We start from the raw sequence: 23143 nt of genomic DNA on the forward strand, positions 1-23143 counted from the left end.
AAACAAAAGCAAGATAAACAACACAAGTATGATGTCCAAGGCTCTCACACAAAGTTGGAGAAATTTTCCTCAATGACCAGATTTTCATGTTGGCAAAGATCTACTCAATTTTTATGTCACTTTCTGTATGAAGAGGTGTCTATGTATGTATATAAACACCTTTATCTAAAAATCTATGATGCAAGTAATCTGCCTGCTCTTAACTCGAAAAAATTTGCGCCCAAAGAAGACTCAAACAACTTAGAAAGTAAGAGATAGATACCTGAAACCAGATTATAAAACACAGGGCCTGCCTGCCCACTGAGAGGAGACTATTGTCCTTCAAACTAAGCACAGGTCTATTTTCTCAACCAGTTGCCAAAAGTTTCAGTTCATCATCGATAGTTCAAAGAGATGCATCTGATATATAATCATAATCCCCAGATACAACAGTGACTAGTTTAAAAGGAAGCACAGTTTTTAGATTCAACAGTACCCCTCAAGTAAAATAGCTACTGCTTCAAAAGACTAGCCAAAACAGAAGGTCCAGAATCTAGGCACTAGTGTCCAACTCAACATTTGCAGAGGTATGACCTCCATGATTAGTGTACACAGCTGAACCACTAGACCGGCCGCCTCTACCCCTTGCGTTATAATAGTTTCTGGGATGGTAGCCAGAGTCATAATACTGGCTCCGTCCATTCTGGTAGCCACCACCCCCACCTCGGCCACCACGACCATTTGCATAACCCCTCCGACCTCCACTACCTCCACCACCGCGAGTTGCCCCTCTCTGGTTGTGATAGGACCTCCGGGGATTATGTTGTTCTTTCTTCTCTGTGTCCCTCAGGTTTTGTTCCTCCATTTCTACTTCTAGTTTTTGCTGATCCTGTTGGTCAGAGGCAGCATCCACAGGAGAGCCCGTGTCTGGTTCATCCTGCGAGGGAAACACAAAGGAAAGGGATGTAGAAAATTTAAATATAATTTACCAAAGGAAGAGAGGCACTCTAACTTGTTTAATTTACCAAAGGAAGATGGTTACCATCTTCAGAGATTCATCAACAAGATTCTCTTCATTATCAAGGTGAGCTTCCATTTCTCGAAATTCTTGTTGCTCATCCTCCTGATAAAAGTAAATCTCCCTGCCTCAGCATAATGTTAAAAGAATACAAGTGATAGCTGAACTTTAACTACCAACTATGATCGGAATACATTAATTTTCAGTCAAAAATTACGATACATGTTATCCATAGTAATTTACCATGGGTACCCATTATGGTCTGATACACTAACTTGGATGTTTACAGAATTTTATTTATTTTTCACTACCTTGAAAGTAATTACACCATTAAGTAAATTGTTAACAACATAGACACTGTTGAAATCTCATGAACCGGATGTTTGTTATAACAGACAGTTTTAGAGTTTCTAACATTCAAAATACTGGTCAGTCCAATACAATGCTGACCAAGTACCAATTTCAGAATATGCAGTTTAACACTGCTTGATATATGTTCATTTTATAATTAACTTATTTGGTGGAATAAGATGGAACAAGTCAGTATACCGCTTGGCATCTTGGTGTTTATCAGTCTGACATGTTATCAAAACCACCGTCAGACAGATGTTTAAATCAATGGTTTGCACACACAATTCTGCAAAGAGAACTTATGAATCAACAATTGAACAGATAAAACAACAACATTCTTTAGTAATCAACTCCGTAATATTACTTTTTTCCTAAAAAACCTTATCAAATAAATGAAATGATTGTACAAACTAAGAAACTGCTTATTAATAAAAAATTTATATATGCCTTGTAGAAAGAGAAAAGTGACCAAGTGCACAACGGATCCTGCTAATACAAGACCGAGAGAAGGTCAACGTACACATATTTATCCCTTCAAACAAAGAGAATGTTTCTGTGAACCTGGCATGCAATTCACAAAGGAAAAACTTTATCATAGTGCCAGGGTTTGACCATCATAAATAGACATTGTACAAACACATTAAAAAAGTTTAAAAGTAAAACCATGAAAACATCTATTTTAGGATTTCTTGGGTCCATTTGCCTAGTTATAATAGTCCATGGAAACCATAACATTTTCTGACTAAATGATTAACATGAAAGGGAGGTAACATCATTGATTTTGTGGTGTTACCAATCACTGCACCTAAAGTTTGTTAGTTCACCAAAGGGATTTTACCCAAATCTTTGAAGGATGGAGAATATCAAAAGTCATGCATTATGTTTTTCCAAATTGAGCAAACTAGAGTTCAAGAGGTAGAGCTGCATGTTCCTAACTAGTTCAATATGATCTTCAAATCGCCCAATAGCATAGTACAAGGTTGACACTAAATGGGTTGTCTACAGAAATGAATGACGTTTCACCCGGACCGATATGTACTGGTCCGGGCATCAACCGGTACACAGACCGCCCCCATTTCAACCAGTCTGGTTTGCCCATATAAAAAGAAAATTTTCCTAACCGTGATTGCTTCTCACGCATGTCATGACCTCTGCTTATTACTCATGCCATTGTGACCTCAACTTCTCAAACACACCGCCACCAACTCCACTTCTCACCTCGCTGAACACTGCAACCTCACCGCACGTTGCCGGCAGCACCTTTGCCCTAATCACTACCCTCTTCTCCAAATCTAATACTTAAGGTAGCAGATGCTACATTAATCCTTACGGGACCAGATGCTACATCAGGGAGATGAGAGAAAAGGCAAAAGTAAACTGTAACACAAACTCAACTCTACTGATAAGATAAATCAGGCTCCAAGAACCCTTAATTACCACAAAGTACAACCCGATCAGTGACCTCTCCTGATGTCACCACCATGACTTTCCTCTAGTTTTTACATTGATTTATGATTTCCAGTACCAAGGGTATATTCCATGCTTGATGGACTTTTGCATTCAAAAATGCCTTTAATGACTGTTTTTGGCTAGAAACAACATCACATCCTGCTATCCTACTACTATGTAGAAAGCACAACGATCTAAAGTGCCCTTTGAGGCACATCAATCAAAGATACAAACAGAGATATCTACTGACGGGGGATCCTAACCACCAAAGTTGGTCTACAAGAATCAGAGTGCACATTGAATTTGACCAGTAATTTACATCGGTAGAAGAATAAATATTCAATCAACAGCTCATCTGGATCCTTCCTATCCTACACCAGACTCGTACATTGTGAATGTAGCTAATTTTCCCTATATCTTAGCTCTCAGGGCATAGATGTACCTCATTTTTTCCCATATAGTTTGCTTTGGAGATTGGTGAAAAAAGTTAAATATATGTATTCTGTACATGTGTTTGCTTCAATGTTTCTTTTGTTTTGCCTTGCTCTATCTCTGTTTTCCTTTTGTAATAATTGATTAATATTATATTCATGTGTATGCTTCGGTGTTTCTTTTTATTTTGCTTTGTTCTCTCTCTGTTTTCTGTAATACTTGGTCAATAACTTAAGATTATGTTCATGTGGTTGCTGGTGTTTCTTTTTGCTTTGCTTTGTTTCTCTATCTGTTTTCATCTTGTGATACTTGGTCTGTGCGTTGTAGACCTTAGATTCAAGGCATAAAGAACGGATGGAAGTTCTATTGTTAAAAATGAAAACAAAATATGGTTCCTAATGAAGTGCAAGGTGTCACAAAAGCTGCAGCAACAGTATCAAAACTATAAGTACATTACTTAAGCAGAAGCAGCTAACAAGATTCCTCAACATGATCTCAGACCTGCTCAAATCAAAAAGCTCAAGATTCAACAGCAGCGGAACATACATATGCACATATAACCTTAAATAATTTTAGCAAAATATATAAAAAATATTAAAATATCAAGAATTTTTATTTAACAATAATAATTATTTAATTGAAACATTATCTTTGTTCATCTTCAAAAGTTATATATTTAAATAGTCATATTAGTTGTAGTATCAGGTAAGTCGGATCTGGTCTTCCACAAAATGGTGGAATGTGAATAATGAGTTGCAGATTAACTCACCAAAGCCACAACCCACTCAGATCAACAAATAATCGAGCCATTTGAGTTTACAATTTAAAGTGTTTAGGGCCTGAAGAAGTGTTCATTTTCTCTTTGTTTTTACGAAGACGTAAGCTGCAGGATAATTAATCCTGAATCAAGTACAACCAGTAGCACAGCTATACAAAAACTGGGGCACATTGATCTAAGTTGCTAAAATTTTCATCACACTTCTGTAAAAATCTACAGGCTAATCAGCAAGGAATTTCAACTAACGAAAGAGATGTTCAGTCACAACCAGATAAAGAGGCTCTATAGATCCAAGCTTACTAATAATAGTCCCAATACAAAAGGACGGATCGCAAAATATAATTATTTGACTCTTAGAAGATAGATTGTTATAGTAATCATTAGCTTTCCTTTATACAATTTGTTCTAAAGAATTATATTGGTAAGGCAACTTCAAGCTACTTCATGACCTTTCCACCAAAAAAAAGAAAACCTTTCCTAAGATTTTCAGTATTCCTTATGGGCATACTTGCAGTACGATATGAACCAACTTTGTTGCTTTTCACAATTGTAAAGGTAGCAATATGAAAAAAAAACAGTACAAATAATATATTTCAATAATAACAAATAAAAATATTTGGTTCTACTTTTAGGGGAACGAGAGTGGGTGTCATAGTGAACCTAGGTGACTAGTTTTCAAGTCATGGAATCCTACATTGATCCTTGAAAATACTACATCAGTGGGAATCATATTTACTCCAACACCTCGATTAATCTCACATCGGAAATGAATAAAACTAAGATTGACTTATAAGGGTTTGATGGATATGCTATTGTTAACTTCAACTTAAATATTTTGATCAGTGGTTTAGGTCAAACAAAATTGATGAATCAATTAACTTATTAAACCTGGGTCAAACCCTACCTCATTAATGCAGGTTATACTTTAATAACTTCTGAGTTCAAAAAATTCAACAATCATTCAATTTCCCTGCAAAAGGATTTACTGTCCTTTTTCTTGCCTCAACAGAAATTTGATCATCAGGAACATATATTTGAACCAACCAACCTGGCATTTATGGAAGTTTTCAGGAGTCTAATTCATCCGTCAAGTCAGCATATGACACTAACTAGTGAAGGCCAACCAATGCCATACTTAACGTGAAATCCAGGTGCTAAAATGATAAATATAGGAACAAAAATAACACTGCAAACAACATGGGTAGAAGAGCAAATTAGTTCCTGCAAGGCAGAAACTTCACCTTGAGCTGATAACCGACTGGAACAGAGGAATCTTCAGTTTGAACCATGGGTGAAGGCATGGTGGTGGACTCACTGATCTGCACCTGACAAGCAGCGCCGTATTTCCCCACTGCTGCTGCCACATCCCCAGGGGCTTTCATCTCCGGCGTAGTGGTGAAATAGTCTGAAGCCAGAATCTTGTTCAACTTCTCCCTCATTCCAGCATCTACAATTCATAACATAAGAGTCAAAACCAAAAACAAAGGGAGAAGAACGCCAAATGATCATCCATTTACGAGCACTAACAGGTAACCGAAGAACCCGGATGAATGGGCTGATCAACGTTCAGCAGCCAAAGCTTCGCATGCTGGAGGCAGACCTGGAGGGCGTTCTTGTGCGAGATCCCAGAGTAGACCGGCCGCGAGGTGACGAGGGAGCCAATCGCTGAGATCGCGTCGAGGTCCTGTTCCCCCAGTAGATCGGTGGCGTCGTCAGTCACGTAGTCGTACGTCAAACAGCAACCACGCTCGTGGGTCCTTGTCAGCATCGTCGCCGCAAACTCGCTCTGCGGCTTGACGTCAAACAGGCAGCCGAAGTAGAGCAAGGTCAAGAGGTCCTCGACGGCGGGACCAAGCTCCTCCTTGTCGTCGTCCGCGGAAGGGGCAGCAGTGGGTTCTTCTTGGGGAGCGGGGGGAGGAGGTGGAGAGGCGGCGGCGGCGCGTGCGAGCTCCTCTTGGACGGCGACGGCGAGGGGTTGGCGGAGCTTCTCGTACTCATCAATGAGAACGGTGATGGCGGGCTTAGAGCGGAGGACCTCCTCCTGCTCCTTGTTGAGGGGCTTGCCCTGCGCGAGGCTCTCCTCCATCTGCAGGATGCGGTTGTACTTCTTGCGCAGGGCCCGAAGGCGCTTGCTCATCAGGTTCTGCACTGGCCCGTCCACAGCTGCCTCCATTCCCGATGACGCCATCACGGCCTCCGCCCTCTCTCTCGCTCTCTTTCTCTCCTTGATTCCTCTTCCTTCTCCTCCTCCTACTGCTGCTACTGCTACTATTACAGTCGAAACCGCTCCTCTTCCGCTTACCACTATCCTGCAACGGCAGCTTCGGTGTCTCCTCCCTCGCCGCCGATGTGCGACTTTTCTAGCGGCGGCAGCAAGGGTTTGGGGATTGGGGTGGGGGGAGAAGAGAATGATTGACTTTAAGATACGTGCCCATTACTTGTTGGATTGGATCTCTTATATTAAATATATTGATGAAGGGCAGTGTCGGTTTAATAAAAATTGATCGTCACCGGATTGGTATACCTGTTTCATGATTTGGGTTGAAAGATGGACCCCATAAACAGTGTCCAACAAGGCAAGACAAGTAATCCGTTGAACTGTACATATAATGCGTTGCTGATAATATCAATAATATTTTTAGAATAAGACGTTCATCTTGGTCGGTTCGACATTTCATATATATATATATATATATATATATATATTATTTGCCTCAAAAATAAACAACAAAAAAAACCATATACTTGTTTTTTACAGTAAAAATATATATATTTAATTGATGTATTACTATATGTAGCGAATGATATAAAACTAAGCAACCACACAAAGCGTATTTATGCTCGGTGTGCTTATTTATACTTTTATTTGTTGAGAGTCTAAAGTGCTAATGCATTTTTATGTTTCCTTAAGAAAAAAGATTGAAATTTGCTAAGCATGTAGTTTCAGTTTGGAATAAAAAGTAAAAAAAAAAAATATTTATGATATGTTTATGTTAGGATGGTCTTTGATAAAAGATGGTTTTTCTTTTTTGATGTAATTTACAGAATAAATTGTTTGTTAATTATGAAAATTACTTAAAACAATAACAAAAAATGCAAAAAAAAACCAAAAGATGATATGACTAATATTAAATAACAAATTAAAAAAATTAAAATTTCAATAACAATATTAAAAAGTGAAAAAATAGAAACAAAATAACTAAGAAAGTTATGTCGATAAATGGATTCATAAACTATTGACATGACTTTTTCTCTTTCATAAAATTATTGTTTCCTTCAACAATTGATCTTATTATTTACCATTTGTAATATGGAATTTGAAGGCATATAAAATTTAAAAGATTTACTTAATGAGATAGTTATATATATATATATATATATATATATATATATATATATACATATATATGATTAATGATGTGTTAGAATAAATGGTCAAAACTTAAGAAAGATGGAATAATTCCATTAACCACGTTAACCTGAGAAAGCTATTTTGGTAAGCATAAGCTGTGAGAGGCCAAAAGACTTGGTTGATCTGCCATTACCTATTCTTCTGTGGCCGCCTCTTACTCGCTCGCGCTCTCTTTCTCGCACCTGCATATCATCACGTAAACATCGGACATACATGTGGGATACCTTCCGTTCATTAATATAACACAATCGACCACCTAATCCGGATCATCTTCTCTTGTGAGGGACTCCTCATTGGAAAGATCTGAGGGATTCGGACATCGCCATGGAGCTCCCTTGAATAATTTTCCTCCTCAGATTGCACGCCTAGGCCGTTGCTCCTCTCAGTTGTATGGAGATCTGAAGAGAGGACAAGGGGGAGGGGAGAGAGAAGAGCCAAAGGGAACAATGGAGGCCTCCGAGAGCGGCGCGGCGGCCGTCGGCGAGCCTCTTATCAAGCACAGGGGCTGGAAAACCATGCCATTCGTCATCGGTACGATCTTCGTGATCCTGCAATCTCAACGGTTTTGTGTCTTGGAACGAATCGATTGATTCGGTGGCTACTCGATAAGATATTTTGCATGAGATCAGAACGATTGCGTTCATGCATGCATGCATGGGATGCGTCGGGTGATCTTACCCTGTTCCTGTCCTCCTAAGATGAGATGAATGGTGCGCGTGCATGCAGGGAACGAGACGTTTGAGAAGCTGGCGACGATCGGCACGCTGTCGAACCTGCTGGTGTACCTGACGGTGGTGTTCCACCTGAGTAGTGTCGCGGCGGCCACCAGCCTCAACGTGTTCAACGGGACGACCAACCTGGCCACCATCCTTGGGGCGTTTGTCTCCGACACGTACTGGGGGCGGTACGCCACCCTCGGCTTCTCCTCCATGGCTTCCTTGCTGGTACTCACGCTCCCCGCTCTCCTCCTCCATCTCTTCCCGTTTGTTCGCATCTCTCTACCCTATATTGTCTGTGAGGCAGAACCAGTCAACAAGGTGATGATGAACAAAGAAATCGATAATCGTAATTAATAATTGAAGAGGGTGAAAACCAGAACCCGATCACGAAATCTTCGAACTGACTCTAATATTCCTATAACATCAAGGATCGAATAGTTCATCTGGATTTGGGCTTCCAACTCTGGGACCGATAAGCTAAGCCTGAGAATGAGCAACCAGGTCCGATACATCAGTAACATACTGCTAAATCTTGGAAGGGAATGGCGATCATGACGCTCACTGCAGCCGTCTCCAAGTTGCACCCCCCGCCGTGCATACAAGACCAGACGTGCGAGGGACCGACGTCATTCCAGCTGTTCTTTCTCATCCTCGGCTTCGGGCTCCTGGTGATCGGCTCCGGTGGGATCAGGCCGTGCAACATCGCCTTCGGCGCAGACCAGTTCGACCCCACGACGGAGTCCGGTAAGAAGGGCATCAACAGTTTCTTCAACTGGTACTACTTCACCTTGACGATCGCCGTCGCCTTCTCCTCCACCGTCATCATCTACCTCCAGAGCAATGTGAGCTGGACGCTGGGCTTCGCCATTCCTACTATGCTTATGGCCGTCTCTTGCGTGTTCTTCTTCGTGGCGTCGAGGATCTACGTGAAGGTGAAGCCCGAGGGGAGCCCCGTCACGAGCATCGTGCAGGTTCTGGTGGCCTCGTTTAGGAAGCGAGGAATGAAGCTGCCTGATGACCCAAAGCAGGCCCTGTTCAACCCTCCACATGTTAGTACTCTGGTCGCCAAGCTATCATACACTGATCAGTTCAAGTAAGCATGCCGTGGCACCAACACTCGTTCCAGTAGTTTGAGCCTTTTGCTTCACCTATTAACAGAGAAGAAGAAGGACAGGCACTTGCATGATTTGTAATCTGGTCTTTCGTGGCTTCGTGGTGTCAGGTTTCTGGACAAAGCTTCAATTATATACTCCGCTGATGAGATCAATGCCAATGGCTCAGCTGCGAACCCATGGAAGTTGTGCAGCATACAACAAGTTGAGGAGGTGAAATGTGTGGCACGAATCATTCCCATCTGGTCCACGGGTATCCTCTACTACATCGCAGTGGCTCAACAGACCACTTACGTGGTCTTCCAAGCCCTTCAATCCGATCGACATGTCTCCAAGAACCTAGAGATACCCGGAGCCTCCTTCACCATCTTTTCCAGCATCGCCCTCACGGTCTGGATACCTCTCTACGACCGGATCGTGGTCCCGCTGCTCCAACGAATCACCAAGAAGGACGGCGGCATCTCGCTGCTCCAGCGCATGGGAATCGGCATCCTTCTTTCCATCGTCGCCATGTTCGTCTCGGGGCTGGTGGAACAGCGGCGGCGGAGCATCGCGCTCCACTACCCAAGCATCGGAACAACCACCGGCGGCGGCGGGATCTCCGCCATGTCTAGCTTCTGGCTGGTGCCGCAGCTGCTGCTCTTGGGGCTGTCGGAGGCGTTCAACCTGGTGAGCCAACTGGAGTTCCTCTACAAACAGTTCCCGGAGAACATGAGGAGCCTGGCGGGGTCGCTGCTGTTCTGCGGCATTGCCATCGCCAGCTACCTGAGCGGGCTGATGGTGATGATCATTCACCACGCGACGGCGGACAACGGGCAGGGGAAATGGTTGGCGCAGGATCTCAACGAGGGACGACTGGAGCTGTTCTACTATTTCATAGGAGTGATTGGGGCCGTTAACTTCATCTATTTCATTGCGTGTGCAAAGTGGTACAGATACCGAATCCTGGATGGGGAGTCTCATTAGCGTAGTCCACGCTAACGTGCCTTTAATAAAAGAGGTAGATTTCAGAGTCCTAGCTGTGCTTCTTCTTACTTATTAATCTACGTGGATGATCATTTATGACATTGTTACAAGCTTTGAATTCCTGTGATTGAGAGAAGTTATTTTTGCTACAATAATAACTCAAAAGTCTCCCCCCATTAAATCAAAATTAAGAAATATAAGTGAAAAATGAAACGAAATAAAAAAAAAATCTAGAAAATGCATTTGGAGGCCGTCGAGTACGGCATTTACCCCGAAAACTCCAGATTCCTCTCCTGCATCCCACGTGCCGCCAAAGGAATCCAAAGCCCGGCGTCACGTGCCCGGGAACCCTCGTTCCCTGACCGTTGTCTCCCAACACGCACGTGCCAAGGCCGGGTTCCGCCCCAGCCCCCCTCCGTCGTTTCAAAATCGTCCACCCCCAAACGGCTAAAAAACTCTCTTGGACGCCCGGCACGAATTCCGACGCCTTGTCCCCACCCATTCCTCTCTCTTCACCGCATGATCATCTTTTTATCGTCGTCTTTTGTTGGTATTAGGGAGAAGCACACTTCCCAAAACCAACCTCTACCCTTTGTAACTCCATTGCATTTCCTCCTCCGTTCACTCTGATCGAGCAAGCCAACACGGTGAATGGGGAAGCAGAGCATCGGTTCATGGTGGTTCTGCTGGGCTCTCTACGTCTTCGTCCCGCTCCCTTCCGCCTGTGCCTTGACCGCTGATGGTAATTGCTGACAACTCCATCTTTCTTGTTCTTGTTGTTGGAAGAGGTTTAGTGAAGTGAAGAGGATGGGTTTGGTTTGGGCTGGCAGGAGAAGCTCTGCTAGAACTCAAGCTGGGTTTCAACGACTCCAAGCAGATGCTGCGGAGCTGGCAGCCCTCCGACTCCAATCCTTGCTCCTGGCTCGGCGTCGCCTGCCACCTCTCCGACCTCACCGTCCGCTCCATGTCTGCTCTCTCTCTCTCTCTCTCTCTCTCTCTCTCTCTCTCTCTATGTCTTCTCTGTCTTTCTATCTCTCTGATCTTTTTGGTTGCTGCTGCAGTAACTTGCCCTACATGCAGCTCGGTGGCATCATATCCCCAAGCATCGGCCGGCTTCGAAGGCTTCAGAGACTGTAAGAACATCGCCTTTCTTCCTTTTAATCTTCAAGGAAAAAAATCTTTGGATGCACGTAAGATATCTACAATGTTCTAACATAATCTTTGTTTAATCTTTTAGAATGTCATTTTTTAGTTCGGATTGATTCTTCACAGGCGTTTGATTGTGACTAGATACAATATTTGCACAAGGAAAGGAGATATGTTTCTTTCTGTGTGGAATATCTTTCATCTCAAGTACTTGATGCAATTATATGGGTGTTTTGGCAGGGCTTTGCATCAGAACAGCTTACATGGGCCCATTCCACCTGAGATCAAGAACTGCACCGAGCTAAAAGCCCTGTATGCTAACTTCTTCTCCTCACCTCCCTCTTTGTCCCATCCTTTCACCGAGTTTGACTGCTGATCTCCATTTGGTTGTGCCGCATTGTGTTGCTTTCTCAAGGTATCTGAGAGCTAATTACCTTCAAGGGAGCATTCCACCCGAGATCGGAGAACTCGCCCACCTCACCATCCTGTATCTCTCCATCCTTCTGATCTGTGATTATGTTGTACCTTTGTCTGGGTCTTTATGAGCTTGATGTGCAAAATGCAGGGACTTGTCGAGTAATCTGCTGAGGGGTGCGATTCCTCCGTCAATTGGCCGTCTGACTCAACTGCGCTTTCTGTGAGTCTTCGATGCCACCGCCGTTGTTGGTTCAGCATTTCACTATTTGTTTGACTGTGATTCATCGAAGTGCAGAAATCTGTCGACCAACTTCTTCTCCGGGGAGATTCCAACTGTTGGAGTTCTTGCAAGTTTCAGAAACACCTCGTAAGCCCTTCTAAATGTTTGATCTGTGGAAAATTTCTTGTTTTCATCTTCACATGTTTTGATAAAGTAAAAACTGGGTGGATTATGTGGAGAAATAATTGAGACATTAGCATTTGTTATTGTTGTTGTTTCACAATATTTCTACTACAGAACATGATTCTGATGGTGCATAGATAATGCAGGTTTGTCGGGAATCTGGAATTATGTGGCTTGACAATTCAGAAAGTTTGTCGTGGTTCCATGGGCTTTCCTGCAGTGCTACCACACACCAACACTTTCTCTTCACCAGGCATGTCTCAGTGACACTGTGCTTTCTGAACTCCATTCGGCCTTCATTGTTCAAAATATCAGGTGTTGATCAACCAGCAGTTGTCTAATGTCTTGAATGTGTCCTAAACTTTTCCTAAAACTTTCCAGGAATCTCATCGATCCCGACAAAAAGATCATCACATTTTCTGAATGGGGTTATCCTTGGCGCCATGACCACAATGGCCCTTGCATTAGTTTCGATCCTTGGCTTCCTTTGGATTTGCTTGCTCTCAAGGAAGGAAAAGCTTGCTGAAAACTATGTCAAAGTCCAAAAACAACTTGTGCAAGATGTTGGTAAGCTATATACATCCCTCTAATTCTCCCTCAACCATGATAAAACTTGCTGACATAATTTTCTTTCTGATTAGGCACCAAGCTTGTCACCTTCCATGGAAACCTCCCATATCCGTCCCAGGAAATCATAAAGAAGCTGGAGTTGCTTGATGAAGATGATGTGATTGGTTCTGGAGGCTTTGGCACTGTCTACAAGATGGTCATGGACGATAACAATGCATTTGCTGTTAAAAAGATCGATTGGTACCGCAAAGGAGTCGATCGGATCTTTGAGACGGAGCTGGAGATCTTGGGCAGCATTAAGCACATTAACCTTGTCAATCTGCGAGGCTACTGTAGGCTGCCATCTGCAAGGCTTCTCATTTATGATTACTTGCCCTTGGGCAGCCTTGACCATTACCTTCATGGTAAGCTTCTCCGTTGCTCACTGCTGTATCTTCCAAGCCTAACACCATTGCAAAAGATCTATTGACCGCCTCATAATTTCAGAAAATGGTGGAGAAGATCAACCTTTGAATTGGAATGCACGCATGAAGATTGCTCTTGGCTCCGCGAGAGGGCTGGCCTACTTGCACCATGACTGCACTCCCAGGATCGTTCACAGGGACATCAAATCCAGCAACATTTTACTTGACAGGAGCCTGGAACCTCATGTCTCAGATTTCGGCTTAGCCAAGCTCCTGGTAGACGACGATGCCCATGTCACCACTGTGGTTGCTGGCACCTTCGGCTATCTGGCACCAGGTTTGCAATTTGCTCCTTGCATGAAGAGTTGGTTCATCTGCGTTCCTGCTTATCTCACTGCGACTTGTGTGCCTGTCATGAAGGCACGCCTCTCAGTTTCTACTAACACACTGGTATTTCAATGCTCCAGAGTACCTGCAAAATGGACATGCAACAGAGAAGTCAGATGTGTACTCCTTTGGAGTTCTCCTGTTAGAGTTGGTGATTGGAAAAAGACCTACAGATCCATCCTTTGTGAGGAGAGGCTTGAACATTGTTGGCTGGGTAATTAGATCCATATTATTGCTCTGCTCTTGTTGATCACCATGTCAGAGGAGCTCACTTCTTATGAATCTGCAGCTAAACACGCTGGAAGAGGAGAATCGCCTGGAGGAAATTGTGGATGAAAAGTGCGGTAACGTCGACGTCGAAGCAGTAGAAGCGATCCTTGATATAGCTGCGATGTGCACCGATGCAAATCCTGATGAACGCCCATCGATGAGTAGAGTGCTGCAGATGCTTGAGGAGGAGATAATGTCTCCCTGCTTGAGTGATTTCTATGAACCTCACTTGGATATCTAACTTCATCTTGGTGGAGTTCTTCATGGAAACATCCTTTTGTACATAACTGCTGGTTGGAAGCTACATGACAATTTCCATATCAAATCCTGACTTGGAAATTTTGTCACTTGGGAATGCACCTTTTTCCTCCAAATCTGATGAGAACAATTTTTTTTATCTAAAAAAAAAAATATATATTAAGTCAAAAAATAGGTATGTCCTATCATCTGAATATCAGCACATAAGAAGTTGGATAAATCCAACAGTCAGTCATTCCTCCAAATAAAATAGGCAATTTTTGTATTGATTTATCTTTCTATACACCGAGTGACAGTTACATTAATAAAATAATACATCAAATGAAAGATATCATACACAAGTTTAGTTTAAGAAGGGTCTAATACTTTTCTCAAAATTCAAGCCATAACCTCTGCATCAAGCTTGATTAATATTTTTCTTACTCGCATCAAGCCATAACCTCATCACGATTCGATTACCATTATACAGATCTATAGACATCACAATATATTAAGCAACAGGCAATATAAAGTGATAAAATATTAAATAATAATAATAAGTTAAAAAGATTATGTTAAGTCACATATGTCATCACTCACGTGATTAGCTTGCAGGGCACCTATGACTAGCGATTACATATTATCCCATATAGTTAATCATGATTAGCATCCAGGTCTTTATACTTTAAAATGTAACATTATAGTCCATACACTTACGAATATGAAATATTTAACCCAAAATTTTCTTATATTATTAACTTCGTCGATGGAAAAAATCGCACGTATAGTCATGTGAAAAAAAACACACAAAAGAAAAGGATAAAAATATAATTTTATTATCTTTTAAATTATTAATTTATATAAAGAAATAATTCCCTCTTCTCCTACTCTTTCCAAACTATTTGCCCGTCGCTCGCCCACTGCACCCACTCGTCTATCGCACATGTCGCTCGCTGCTCACCTATCGCACTTGTTGCTTACTGCACTTGCTCACCCATCGCTCGCTTGCTGCACCTGTTGCTCATCGCTTACTCGTCGCTCGTCAAATAGTAAGAACTCGAGGACGTGCTTGGCGATGGTGATGATCAGCATGCCATCGTTGAATGACATGACTGCGAGCATCACAAGGTAGGCGAGGCTGATGCGCAGCATGTGCAATGTCGTTTGGGCAAGCCCCTCGCCGATGTGATTGGCTCCTGACCTGACAAGGCGACAATGGTGGAGCCACTCAAGGAGCAAGGAGAAGGCAAAGACGATAACAAAAACAAGGGCGTACATGTCGCCCTTGGTGCTGAGCTAACCCGTGAAGAGGATCTTCGAGTTCTTGCCCTAGAAGATGGTCATGTGGGGGTCATACAGTAAGCGAGCGACAAGTGCGACGAGCGAGCGACAAGAGAGTAGGTACGGTGAGTGAGCGAGTGCAGTAGGCGAGCAACGAGTGATAGGTGCAATGGGCGAGCAGGAAGGTGAGACAAGCAGCGCACAAGCAGTGGGCGAAAGATTTATATAAAATAAATAATTTAAAAGATAATAAAATTATATTTTATCTTTTTTATTTATGTTTTTTTGTCATGTGATAACATGTCTAATTTTTTTATCAACGAAATTAATGACATAAGGAGAATTGAGATTAAATATTTTACTTTTTTAAGTATAGGGATCATAATATTATTTTTTAAAATATAAAGACTAAGATGCTAATCATAATTAACTAAATGGATAATATGTATTTACAAGGTTTTGAGACCCAGTTTTAAGACGTCTTCGATATGACGCGGCTCATAAGAGTAATACAGGTAAAAGGGTAAAATTGGAAAGTGAAATCTGTCTTTTGCATTATATACATGCAAAGGAGTGAGTCCTCCCCATTCTTCCCCAGTAGATCCGTTCGTCTGGCTTGGCCAGGGCTTCGTCGTCCTCTCCCTTCTTGATTCGCCATCTTGCCTTCCGGAATCCTGTGGTATGTCTTCGATCTCCAATCCCTTCCGTCGTCCCCCCTTCTTCCTAGATCTCTCTAGGTTTTGGATCCTCGGAAGATGCTGTGGTCCTTCTCTTTCTTTGTCGATTTCCGTTCATAGTCTGTCGGACTACTAGCTTTCATGTTAAGATATGGTGACTTTATGTGTATCATCTCCATCTAGTTTGATTCATGTATTGCTGTAGAATAACTTTGTGTATTCCAAAATCATCTCTTTAGATGAGAATTGGGGAGTGGATGGATGCATCATTTCTTGTTCAAATATATGTATTTCTTTGAAGAGTAGTATTGTATTGACAAAATTGTAACTATTATTTATTACTATGGATTGCTTGATGGGTGGAACGAGAACAAATCTTGGTTGTATGGGGCTGACATTAGACAAGGGTTTTGCATTTACTTAAACGCCCGCAAGTTCAGAGTTGCTTGAATTCATCGATTTGTGATCCAATTCTGACATGTTATATTTTACTTTTGGGTCATATAGATACTAATGTGGGCATATGATTGTCGTTATTTAGTGTCTGATTGGAGTCTATGGACCTAAGTGTTATAGGTCTGGGTGGAATTCTTTCTAAGGGATGAAGTTAACTGGATTCTTTCCTTTTTCTTGGTGAGATAGGGTTCCCAGGTTTACATTTTCTTATTCTTTTGAGGGAAGTTATGGCCCCAAGTTTGGTAAGTATAAAATACTATTTCTCATCTTACAAAAGGGGACTAAGAAAAATAGATATTCATGACTTTCATGAGAAATTGAAGGTGATTCGGAATAGGCATCTTCACATTAGCTCTTACTTTCTTTACTGTGTAAATCTCTCTTATACAAACATTGTCTTAGTCTTTTCTATGATCAATCCTATTGTATTCTAGATCTTTTGTAATAAAACAACATGATTTGTTATAGAACATTAGTCATCATTATACTGTTCACAATCAACTTTAATAGCAACTTTATTGGGATTTTTTTGTGAATCAATATTTTAATTGACATGGGGGCCTTTTCATATAGCTGTCTTCCTTTGTTTTTCTGAAGAAAGTGAGGTATTAGGAGTCATTCCTCTGACAAAAGGTTTGAAACCCTTGAATATGCATTTGGAATTGCAAATGGATTTAAATAAATGGGTAATAAGATAGTAGAATGGTTTGCTACCTATGGTGAAATGAAAAAAATTAACAAAAGAGGATGGAGGAAATTGTTACTAATGTGATAAAATGTTTTGATAATCTTATGGAATAATTTAACGTTATTCTTTTCTATTATGAGCTGACAACATAGGTAAAATTTGTAATGATTTAGTTGAAACATCTAAAAGGTGAAAAGTAGCTTAACATCCATATTTGGTGCAGCATATATGAAAACAATTACCTCTTCCTCATCTTTCTCCTACTCCACTCCTCCTCCTCTTATTGGTGTCGACCATTATTGCTGGCATGCCATATGTCAGTAAACCATATGCCAGTTCGTACATGACCTGTAATGATGATGCACGATAGAATGCTAATTGTACAAATGATTTATCTTGAGATTAGTAATAATTCAGCTGACACAATCTTCTGACTTCTGATATTGTTGGGGATAAATTGGTTAGTGATTCATTTTCATTTTGCTTTAATTTTTGAATAAATTTTATCAGCTCATGGGGATTATGTGAATATCATATGTTGCAACATTTAATAGTGTTTGAATTGCCTAGGGGAAAGGAAAAATGGAGTGAAAAAAAGACAAAAGAACCAAATTTCTTATTCCCAGTAATCCTCCATGCATTTTTCTCACATCACAGTTGGTATCATAGAATGTTGTTCCACATCATATTGGTACTTTGGTACTACAGCATTTGTCCTGCATCAATTATAATTTGAAGTTTGTGGCAATGATGGCATATATTTGGTGTTAATTATGATGCCGATCCTTGGTATATTTAATTGTCATAATGTCTTCAACGTTAGCGATTATTGGGAGTTCGTTTATCTTAGAGAAACCCATTTTTGACATGGTGTGATCTTCCATAGGGATCGGTTTGGAAGCCTGAATATATATATATACAAATATATATGTATGCATATATATATATATATGTGTGTATACATATATATATATGTGTGTATACATATATATATATGTGTGTATACATATATATATATATATATATATATATATATATATATATATATATATATATATATATATATATATATATATGTGTGTGTGTATACATATATGTATATGTATATATATATGTATATATATATATATATTCATGCTTTTATTGAGATTGTGCAAGATGAGAATTTTAAATAAAGGAAGAATCTATTTAATTGATGTTGTCATAGAATTCAAAATATGGTTTATACAGCCACTTATCAAGTTATATAATGTAGTGTGATGTCAGCATTTTATGACCTTATTTTTACTATATGGTAGTAATTTTCTCATCGCATCTTAAATCCAGATTTTCATGTAAATAGAATATCCACGGGTAAAACTTGAAGCTAAAATCACGACCATCGTCGATGACACCTCCTCGGTTGTACAAACTGAGTCCTTCCTTTCTGAAAATTCATTTCTCCTCCGTGCCTTTCTAGGGTTTCATGCTTGTATTGCTCGAAGTTCCGATGGTGCAACTTTGGTATCCAATGTGTTCCCCCTCTTCTCCCTAGATCTTTCTAGGATCTTGGATCATTGCTAGAGCCTTTGTTGATTTGCTTGACCCCCTCCTTCGTCCGGATTCTCGTCGATTGCCTCTCACGAGTCTGTTGGATTACTTGCCGTCATGTAATGATCTGACAAATCAATATCCGTGATGTTGTTCAATTCTGTGTAATTTCTCCTGTTCTCAGTTTTTATACTCTTGGATGGAGTTTAGATAGGAACTGGGGGATGGGTGGATGTATCATTATTTCCAGATTTTGTATTTGTCTGTGGTGCTGATATTGGACTGATCTAATTGTAACTATCGTTTTTAGAACTGGATAATTGAATCTCACGAATGGGAACAAATAGGATGGGTATAAAACAAGGGTGTCACCTTTTGTTGTAGAAGATGAATGTGCATAAATTTAGAGATGCTTGGATGAGTCAATTCATTTAGATTCTAACTCTTACTGCTTTTATTTATTTATGCTAGGTCATCTAGACAGTTAGCCATATGATTATATAGTTTTGAGTTTCCTATTTGGGTAGCAATTGGTTTCTTATAAAGAATGAAACTGATATCATGTCTTTCTTTGGTGACAGCAATGTTAAAGTCTAAGATTGATAGTTTGAAAATGCTATTCCTTTATCTCATTAAAGGAGGCTAAGGAAAACATATGCTATATTCTTGAGAAATTAGAGAGTTCAGTATATGGTAGTTTCTTTTCTATAGTGCTCTTATTCTCTTTGTAGGATTAGCATTTGCTGCCTTATTTATTTCTTCTATAAAATAACATGTCGATTCTGGAGCATTAGTAGCCACTGGGCTGTTTGAATTTTATTCACATACAAAAATTATATTGGAGTTACTTCAGTCTATTAATTGGCATGATTAACTTTTCATCCAGCCATCTTACTCTCTTTGTAGAAAGTGAAGTATTCCTCCAACAAAAAAGTTGAACACTTGAAATTTTAACTGGTGCTGGGTATAGATTATAAAAAGATAGAAGAATTGGTACAAGGATAAATTGCTGCAAAGTTCACAAAGGAGGACTGTGGAAAGTTTTGCTTATGTAATTAGTATAGATGATTACATGGGATCTTCAATTATCATTTTACTTGGTTGTATCTAATGACATAGGTGAAGCATCCGATAGCCAAAAAGTTGCATCAACTTGGTAAAATCCACATATGCTGCAGCATGTATGAAAACAATCAGTTGTTCCACAGGTGCATGCCTTGTGGATGCTTGATCTTATGAATAATTAACATTGATTATGGAAGATTGATGATTATTTACTAGACACAATTGTCTAAAATTGTTGGTGATATTTAGTTTACATTGGAAGTTTGTGCCATCATGGGATGAATCTGCTGATAAAAAGTAGCAATTGATGTGTTGACTATTTTGATGCTTAAACAACAGTTCAGGTCGGAATGATTGTTTGACTATTTGTCTGGATCAGTATGAAATGGACGGACGGTACTCCTGGTCCAAGTGTGAGCCGCTATGTAGACCGCCCCTGTTTCGACAGTTCAGTTCGAATCATTAAAAAAATTATTAAAAAATGCCAGCCCTCTTCACCCTGAATGTGAAGGGTGTGCTTTCTCCTCCTTTAATCCATGCAATAGTTGACCCTTTATGCCTTATCAACTTCATCATGATCATAGATTGCTCAAGTGACTTTGCCGTCAGATATTGACCGCCTGGCCATAGAAATTGACTTTCTTTATGCTATATGCAGACATGTACAATAATTTGGGCAACCAGGCTGTGGTGCAGGGACCCACGATTAATCCACAGCCTAATCCTTTTGGCGATGCATTATATGGAGCTGGGTCTGGACTTATTCGAGGTAGCCTGGGGGCATATGGAGAGAGGTTCTTGGGCTCAAGTTCTGAATTCATGCAAAGCAATGTGAGAAACTATACAGAAAATGGACTTATGGCTTCTTATTTGTGCTATACTCTTAACATCCGATCTCTGATGCAACAGATTAGCCGGTACTTCTCCAACCCTCAGTATTATTTTCAAGTGAATGATCAATATGTGAGGAACAAGTTGAAAGTTATCTTATTTCCGTTCCTGCACAGGGTAAATCAACTATCTTTGCTTACTTCCAGCTTCTAATTTATACCTTTTCTTTTGAACCACCTTACAACAAAAAAGGATCTCTTCACCTGAAAAAAAAAAGTCTTTCAGGGCCACTGGACTAGAATAACTGAGCCCGTTGGAGGTAGGCTATCTTATAAACCCCCAGTATATGACATAAATGCACCAGATCTGTATATCCCCTTCATGGCATTTGGAACATACATCATTCTTGCAGGCTTCTTATTTGGTCTTCTTGGAAAGTAAGTCGGTCCGACTTTTTTTCTCATATATGTCGAAAGCTATCAGTGTCTCCAGAGCAACACTAATCCTAAGCATTGTCATACTCTTGCAGATTTAGTCCAGAAGCTCTGAGCTTACAGTTCACAAGGGGACTTGCTGGCTGGTTTTTGCAGGTTCTGATACTAAAGGGATTGTTATATTCATTAGGTGGTGGGGAAGCACCACTTCTTGATATCGTGGCATATGGTGGGTATGCTTTCACGGGGATGTCCTTGACTATGTTGGCCAGGCTGTGCTGGAGCTACACGTATTATTTTCTGATGCCATGGATGAGTCTCTGCATGGGGGTGTTTTTGGTGAAGACGATGAAGAGGGTGCTTTTCACGGAAATGAGGAGTTATGAGAAGCATTCGAGCCGGCAACACTATCTGCTGCTCTTCATGGCAATTGCTCAGTTCCCTCTATTCTTCTGGCTCGGCAAAATAGCAGCATAAAGTTTTATATCCATGATTATTGTTTAGATGATGTCGATATTTATTTCCCTTTATTTGTTCCTTTAAGGGAGAGTATCTGTGCTGCTCAAAATTATGCAAAAAAGGGAAATAATCTGCTCAGAACAGATTGAATTCTCTTCATATCTTCAGATGTGGTGATGATGGTTGGGAGTTCATATCTTTGAGAGAACCACTGGAAGACTTCTCAGATGGTGTGACCTTTCTCAGGGATCAGTTTGTAAGCCTGCAAGTTCTAAAGAAAATTGTTATGATTGGATATTGCGATGCCATCTTTTGAATTGGATTTCAAATATTTTTGTGGGTAAAATGATAAAAATACCAGAATCAGATGTGAAATAAGTTTGGATTATGTAATGATTAGCTGAGCTTTAAAATGAATATGTTGTACGTATAACATCTTTTGGAATGGTAAATTGTTTTAATCCGCTTAAATCAAATTGAGATAAGGACAAATATAAACATGTAAAACAGATATCTAGATGGATGGTGTAAGCACGAGCTCAATCTTTCAATGATGATAAGTCAAAGTCAAAGATTTGAAGGATGATATATTGTTTTTTATTTTTGAAGATTTTACTAAAAAACTTAATAATGTGGTTTTAGTGAATGGCGCTCACATATTTATTTTTTTTATTAGAGGATGAATCCAAAAATATCTTTCAATTAGCTTGATTTGACTCAAGGCTTGATTCAATTCAATCTGAGTCTTGATCTAGGTTGATTGAATTCTGGTTGGATCCTAAGCGGGTCGCGACGAAGGTTACACTCTTAGGAGCGGTAGTAACGAATAACGATCCTCTTCTCTCTAATGATGAACAATGACAACATCCTCCCCTCTCCGATAGTGATGGCATCATTGAGGAGCGACGACCTCATCTCATCCCCAACGACAACAACTAAGTCACCTCTTCAATGATCTCATCTCTCCAACCATTAACGTGCCATTATTTCGTCAATGGGCCATGACATCATCAATCATAAAAGTAAGATATTGAAAAGAACCAAAATTTTGATACTATTGCTAATGCTCCTCAAAACTTTGTAAGATTGAGAAATTTAATTATTTAAAAATTTGAAATTATTTAAATTATTTTATTTTACTTGTTGAGATCATTATAAATGGTCACGCAAATAAAGAGACGAGTATAGTAAATTTGGTTATCGATGTTATATATTGGTGTAAACATAGATACCAAAACACTGTTATATATAGTGTTCAACGATTTAAAATAATTCATATCCAACTAAGCATCCAATACCTTCATAAATATTAGATGAACAGTAAATTAGGGTCCAATACCTTTGGAAACGATACGATAGCCATAAAAAAAAAGAATTAATGAGTTGAATAATCAAAAAATAAGTGTCATGACTAATGTACCTTAGAAAAAAATCTCATATTTGGCCTTTTATTGACTCTAAAATAAGAGAAAAAAATATAAAAATAATACAAAACATGTTAGAACATGATATTATGATTTTAAAAAAGTTTAAGTAGATTTAGAAATAATTGAAGATATTCAAACTTAAGTTACATAAGTTATACTCGAGTCACATTAAACAACAGATTCAATATAGGAATCCTTTATTTCTTCAATTAATGATCTAAAAAATAAAAAAAATTAAAAATAAT

General features: G+C 40.0%; 4 protein-coding genes across 4 annotated transcripts; 3 read left to right on the forward strand and 1 right to left on the reverse strand.

Annotated features, from left to right (window-relative positions):
• Window positions 1–381: 381 nt before the first annotated feature.
• On the reverse strand, window positions 382–6433 carry LOC103983002 (uncharacterized). The gene is made up of 4 exons (XM_009400123.3): window positions 5535–6433; window positions 5249–5454; window positions 1022–1102; window positions 382–916 (listed from the first exon to the last, which is right to left on the reverse strand). Exons 1-4 carry the CDS (start codon window positions 6193–6195, stop codon window positions 533–535), a joined length of 1332 nt encoding a protein of 443 aa, XP_009398398.2. The 5' UTR covers window positions 6196–6433; the 3' UTR covers window positions 382–532.
• A 1250-nt stretch (window positions 6434–7683) lies between these two features.
• Window positions 7684–10317, forward strand: LOC103983003 (protein NRT1/ PTR FAMILY 2.11). Its single transcript, XM_009400124.3, has 4 exons — window positions 7684–7950; window positions 8146–8363; window positions 8678–9231; window positions 9361–10317. Exons 1-4 carry the CDS (start codon window positions 7866–7868, stop codon window positions 10214–10216), a joined length of 1713 nt encoding a protein of 570 aa, XP_009398399.2. The 5' UTR covers window positions 7684–7865; the 3' UTR covers window positions 10217–10317.
• Window positions 10318–10767: 450 nt separating this feature from the next.
• LOC135610875 (LRR receptor-like serine/threonine-protein kinase FEI 2) lies at window positions 10768–14193 on the forward strand. The gene is made up of 13 exons (XM_065105880.1): window positions 10768–10958; window positions 11047–11182; window positions 11278–11349; window positions 11603–11674; window positions 11778–11849; window positions 11928–11999; window positions 12075–12146; window positions 12329–12435; window positions 12564–12749; window positions 12824–13156; window positions 13239–13493; window positions 13624–13757; window positions 13833–14193. The coding sequence occupies exons 1-13, from the start codon at window positions 10868–10870 to the stop codon at window positions 14052–14054; spliced, it is 1824 nt and encodes a 607-aa protein (XP_064961952.1). The 5' UTR covers window positions 10768–10867; the 3' UTR covers window positions 14055–14193.
• A 1681-nt stretch (window positions 14194–15874) lies between these two features.
• On the forward strand, window positions 15875–21768 carry LOC135610876 (uncharacterized). The gene is made up of 5 exons (XM_065105881.1): window positions 15875–16010; window positions 20406–20578; window positions 20657–20755; window positions 20864–21015; window positions 21108–21768. The coding sequence occupies exons 2-5, from the start codon at window positions 20408–20410 to the stop codon at window positions 21487–21489; spliced, it is 804 nt and encodes a 267-aa protein (XP_064961953.1). The 5' UTR covers window positions 15875–16010; window positions 20406–20407; the 3' UTR covers window positions 21490–21768.
• Window positions 21769–23143: the final 1375 nt, after the last annotated feature.

Source organism: Musa acuminata, chromosome BXJ2-4, assembly GCF_036884655.1.
Source record: "Musa acuminata AAA Group cultivar baxijiao chromosome BXJ2-4, Cavendish_Baxijiao_AAA, whole genome shotgun sequence".
Lineage (NCBI taxonomy): Eukaryota > Viridiplantae > Streptophyta > Magnoliopsida > Zingiberales > Musaceae > Musa > Musa acuminata.

Coding starts and splice junctions, on each gene's coding strand:
- LOC103983002 (XM_009400123.3), bottom strand. CDS start 6,195: ATGGCGTCATCGGGAATGGAGGCAGCTGTGGACGGGCCAGTGCAGAAC. Junction 5,455..5,534: donor TCCGGGTTCTTCGGTTACCT/GTTAGTGCTCGT, acceptor TATGAATTGTAG/ATGCTGGAATGAGGGAGAAG. Junction 1,103..5,248: donor CAGTCGGTTATCAGCTCAAG/GTGAAGTTTCTG, acceptor TACTTTTATCAG/GAGGATGAGCAACAAGAATT.
- LOC103983003 (XM_009400124.3), top strand. CDS start 7,866: ATGGAGGCCTCCGAGAGCGGCGCGGCGGCCGTCGGCGAGCCTCTTATC. Junction 7,951..8,145: donor AACCATGCCATTCGTCATCG/GTACGATCTTCG, acceptor GCGTGCATGCAG/GGAACGAGACGTTTGAGAAG. Junction 8,364..8,677: donor CCTCCATGGCTTCCTTGCTG/GTACTCACGCTC, acceptor AAATCTTGGAAG/GGAATGGCGATCATGACGCT.
- LOC135610875 (XM_065105880.1), top strand. CDS start 10,868: ATGGGGAAGCAGAGCATCGGTTCATGGTGGTTCTGCTGGGCTCTCTAC. Junction 11,350..11,602: donor CTTCGAAGGCTTCAGAGACT/GTAAGAACATCG, acceptor GTGTTTTGGCAG/GGCTTTGCATCAGAACAGCT. Junction 12,147..12,328: donor GCAAGTTTCAGAAACACCTC/GTAAGCCCTTCT, acceptor TAGATAATGCAG/GTTTGTCGGGAATCTGGAAT.
- LOC135610876 (XM_065105881.1), top strand. CDS start 20,408: ATGTACAATAATTTGGGCAACCAGGCTGTGGTGCAGGGACCCACGATT. Junction 20,756..20,863: donor TATTTCCGTTCCTGCACAGG/GTAAATCAACTA, acceptor AAAGTCTTTCAG/GGCCACTGGACTAGAATAAC. Junction 21,016..21,107: donor TTATTTGGTCTTCTTGGAAA/GTAAGTCGGTCC, acceptor ATACTCTTGCAG/ATTTAGTCCAGAAGCTCTGA.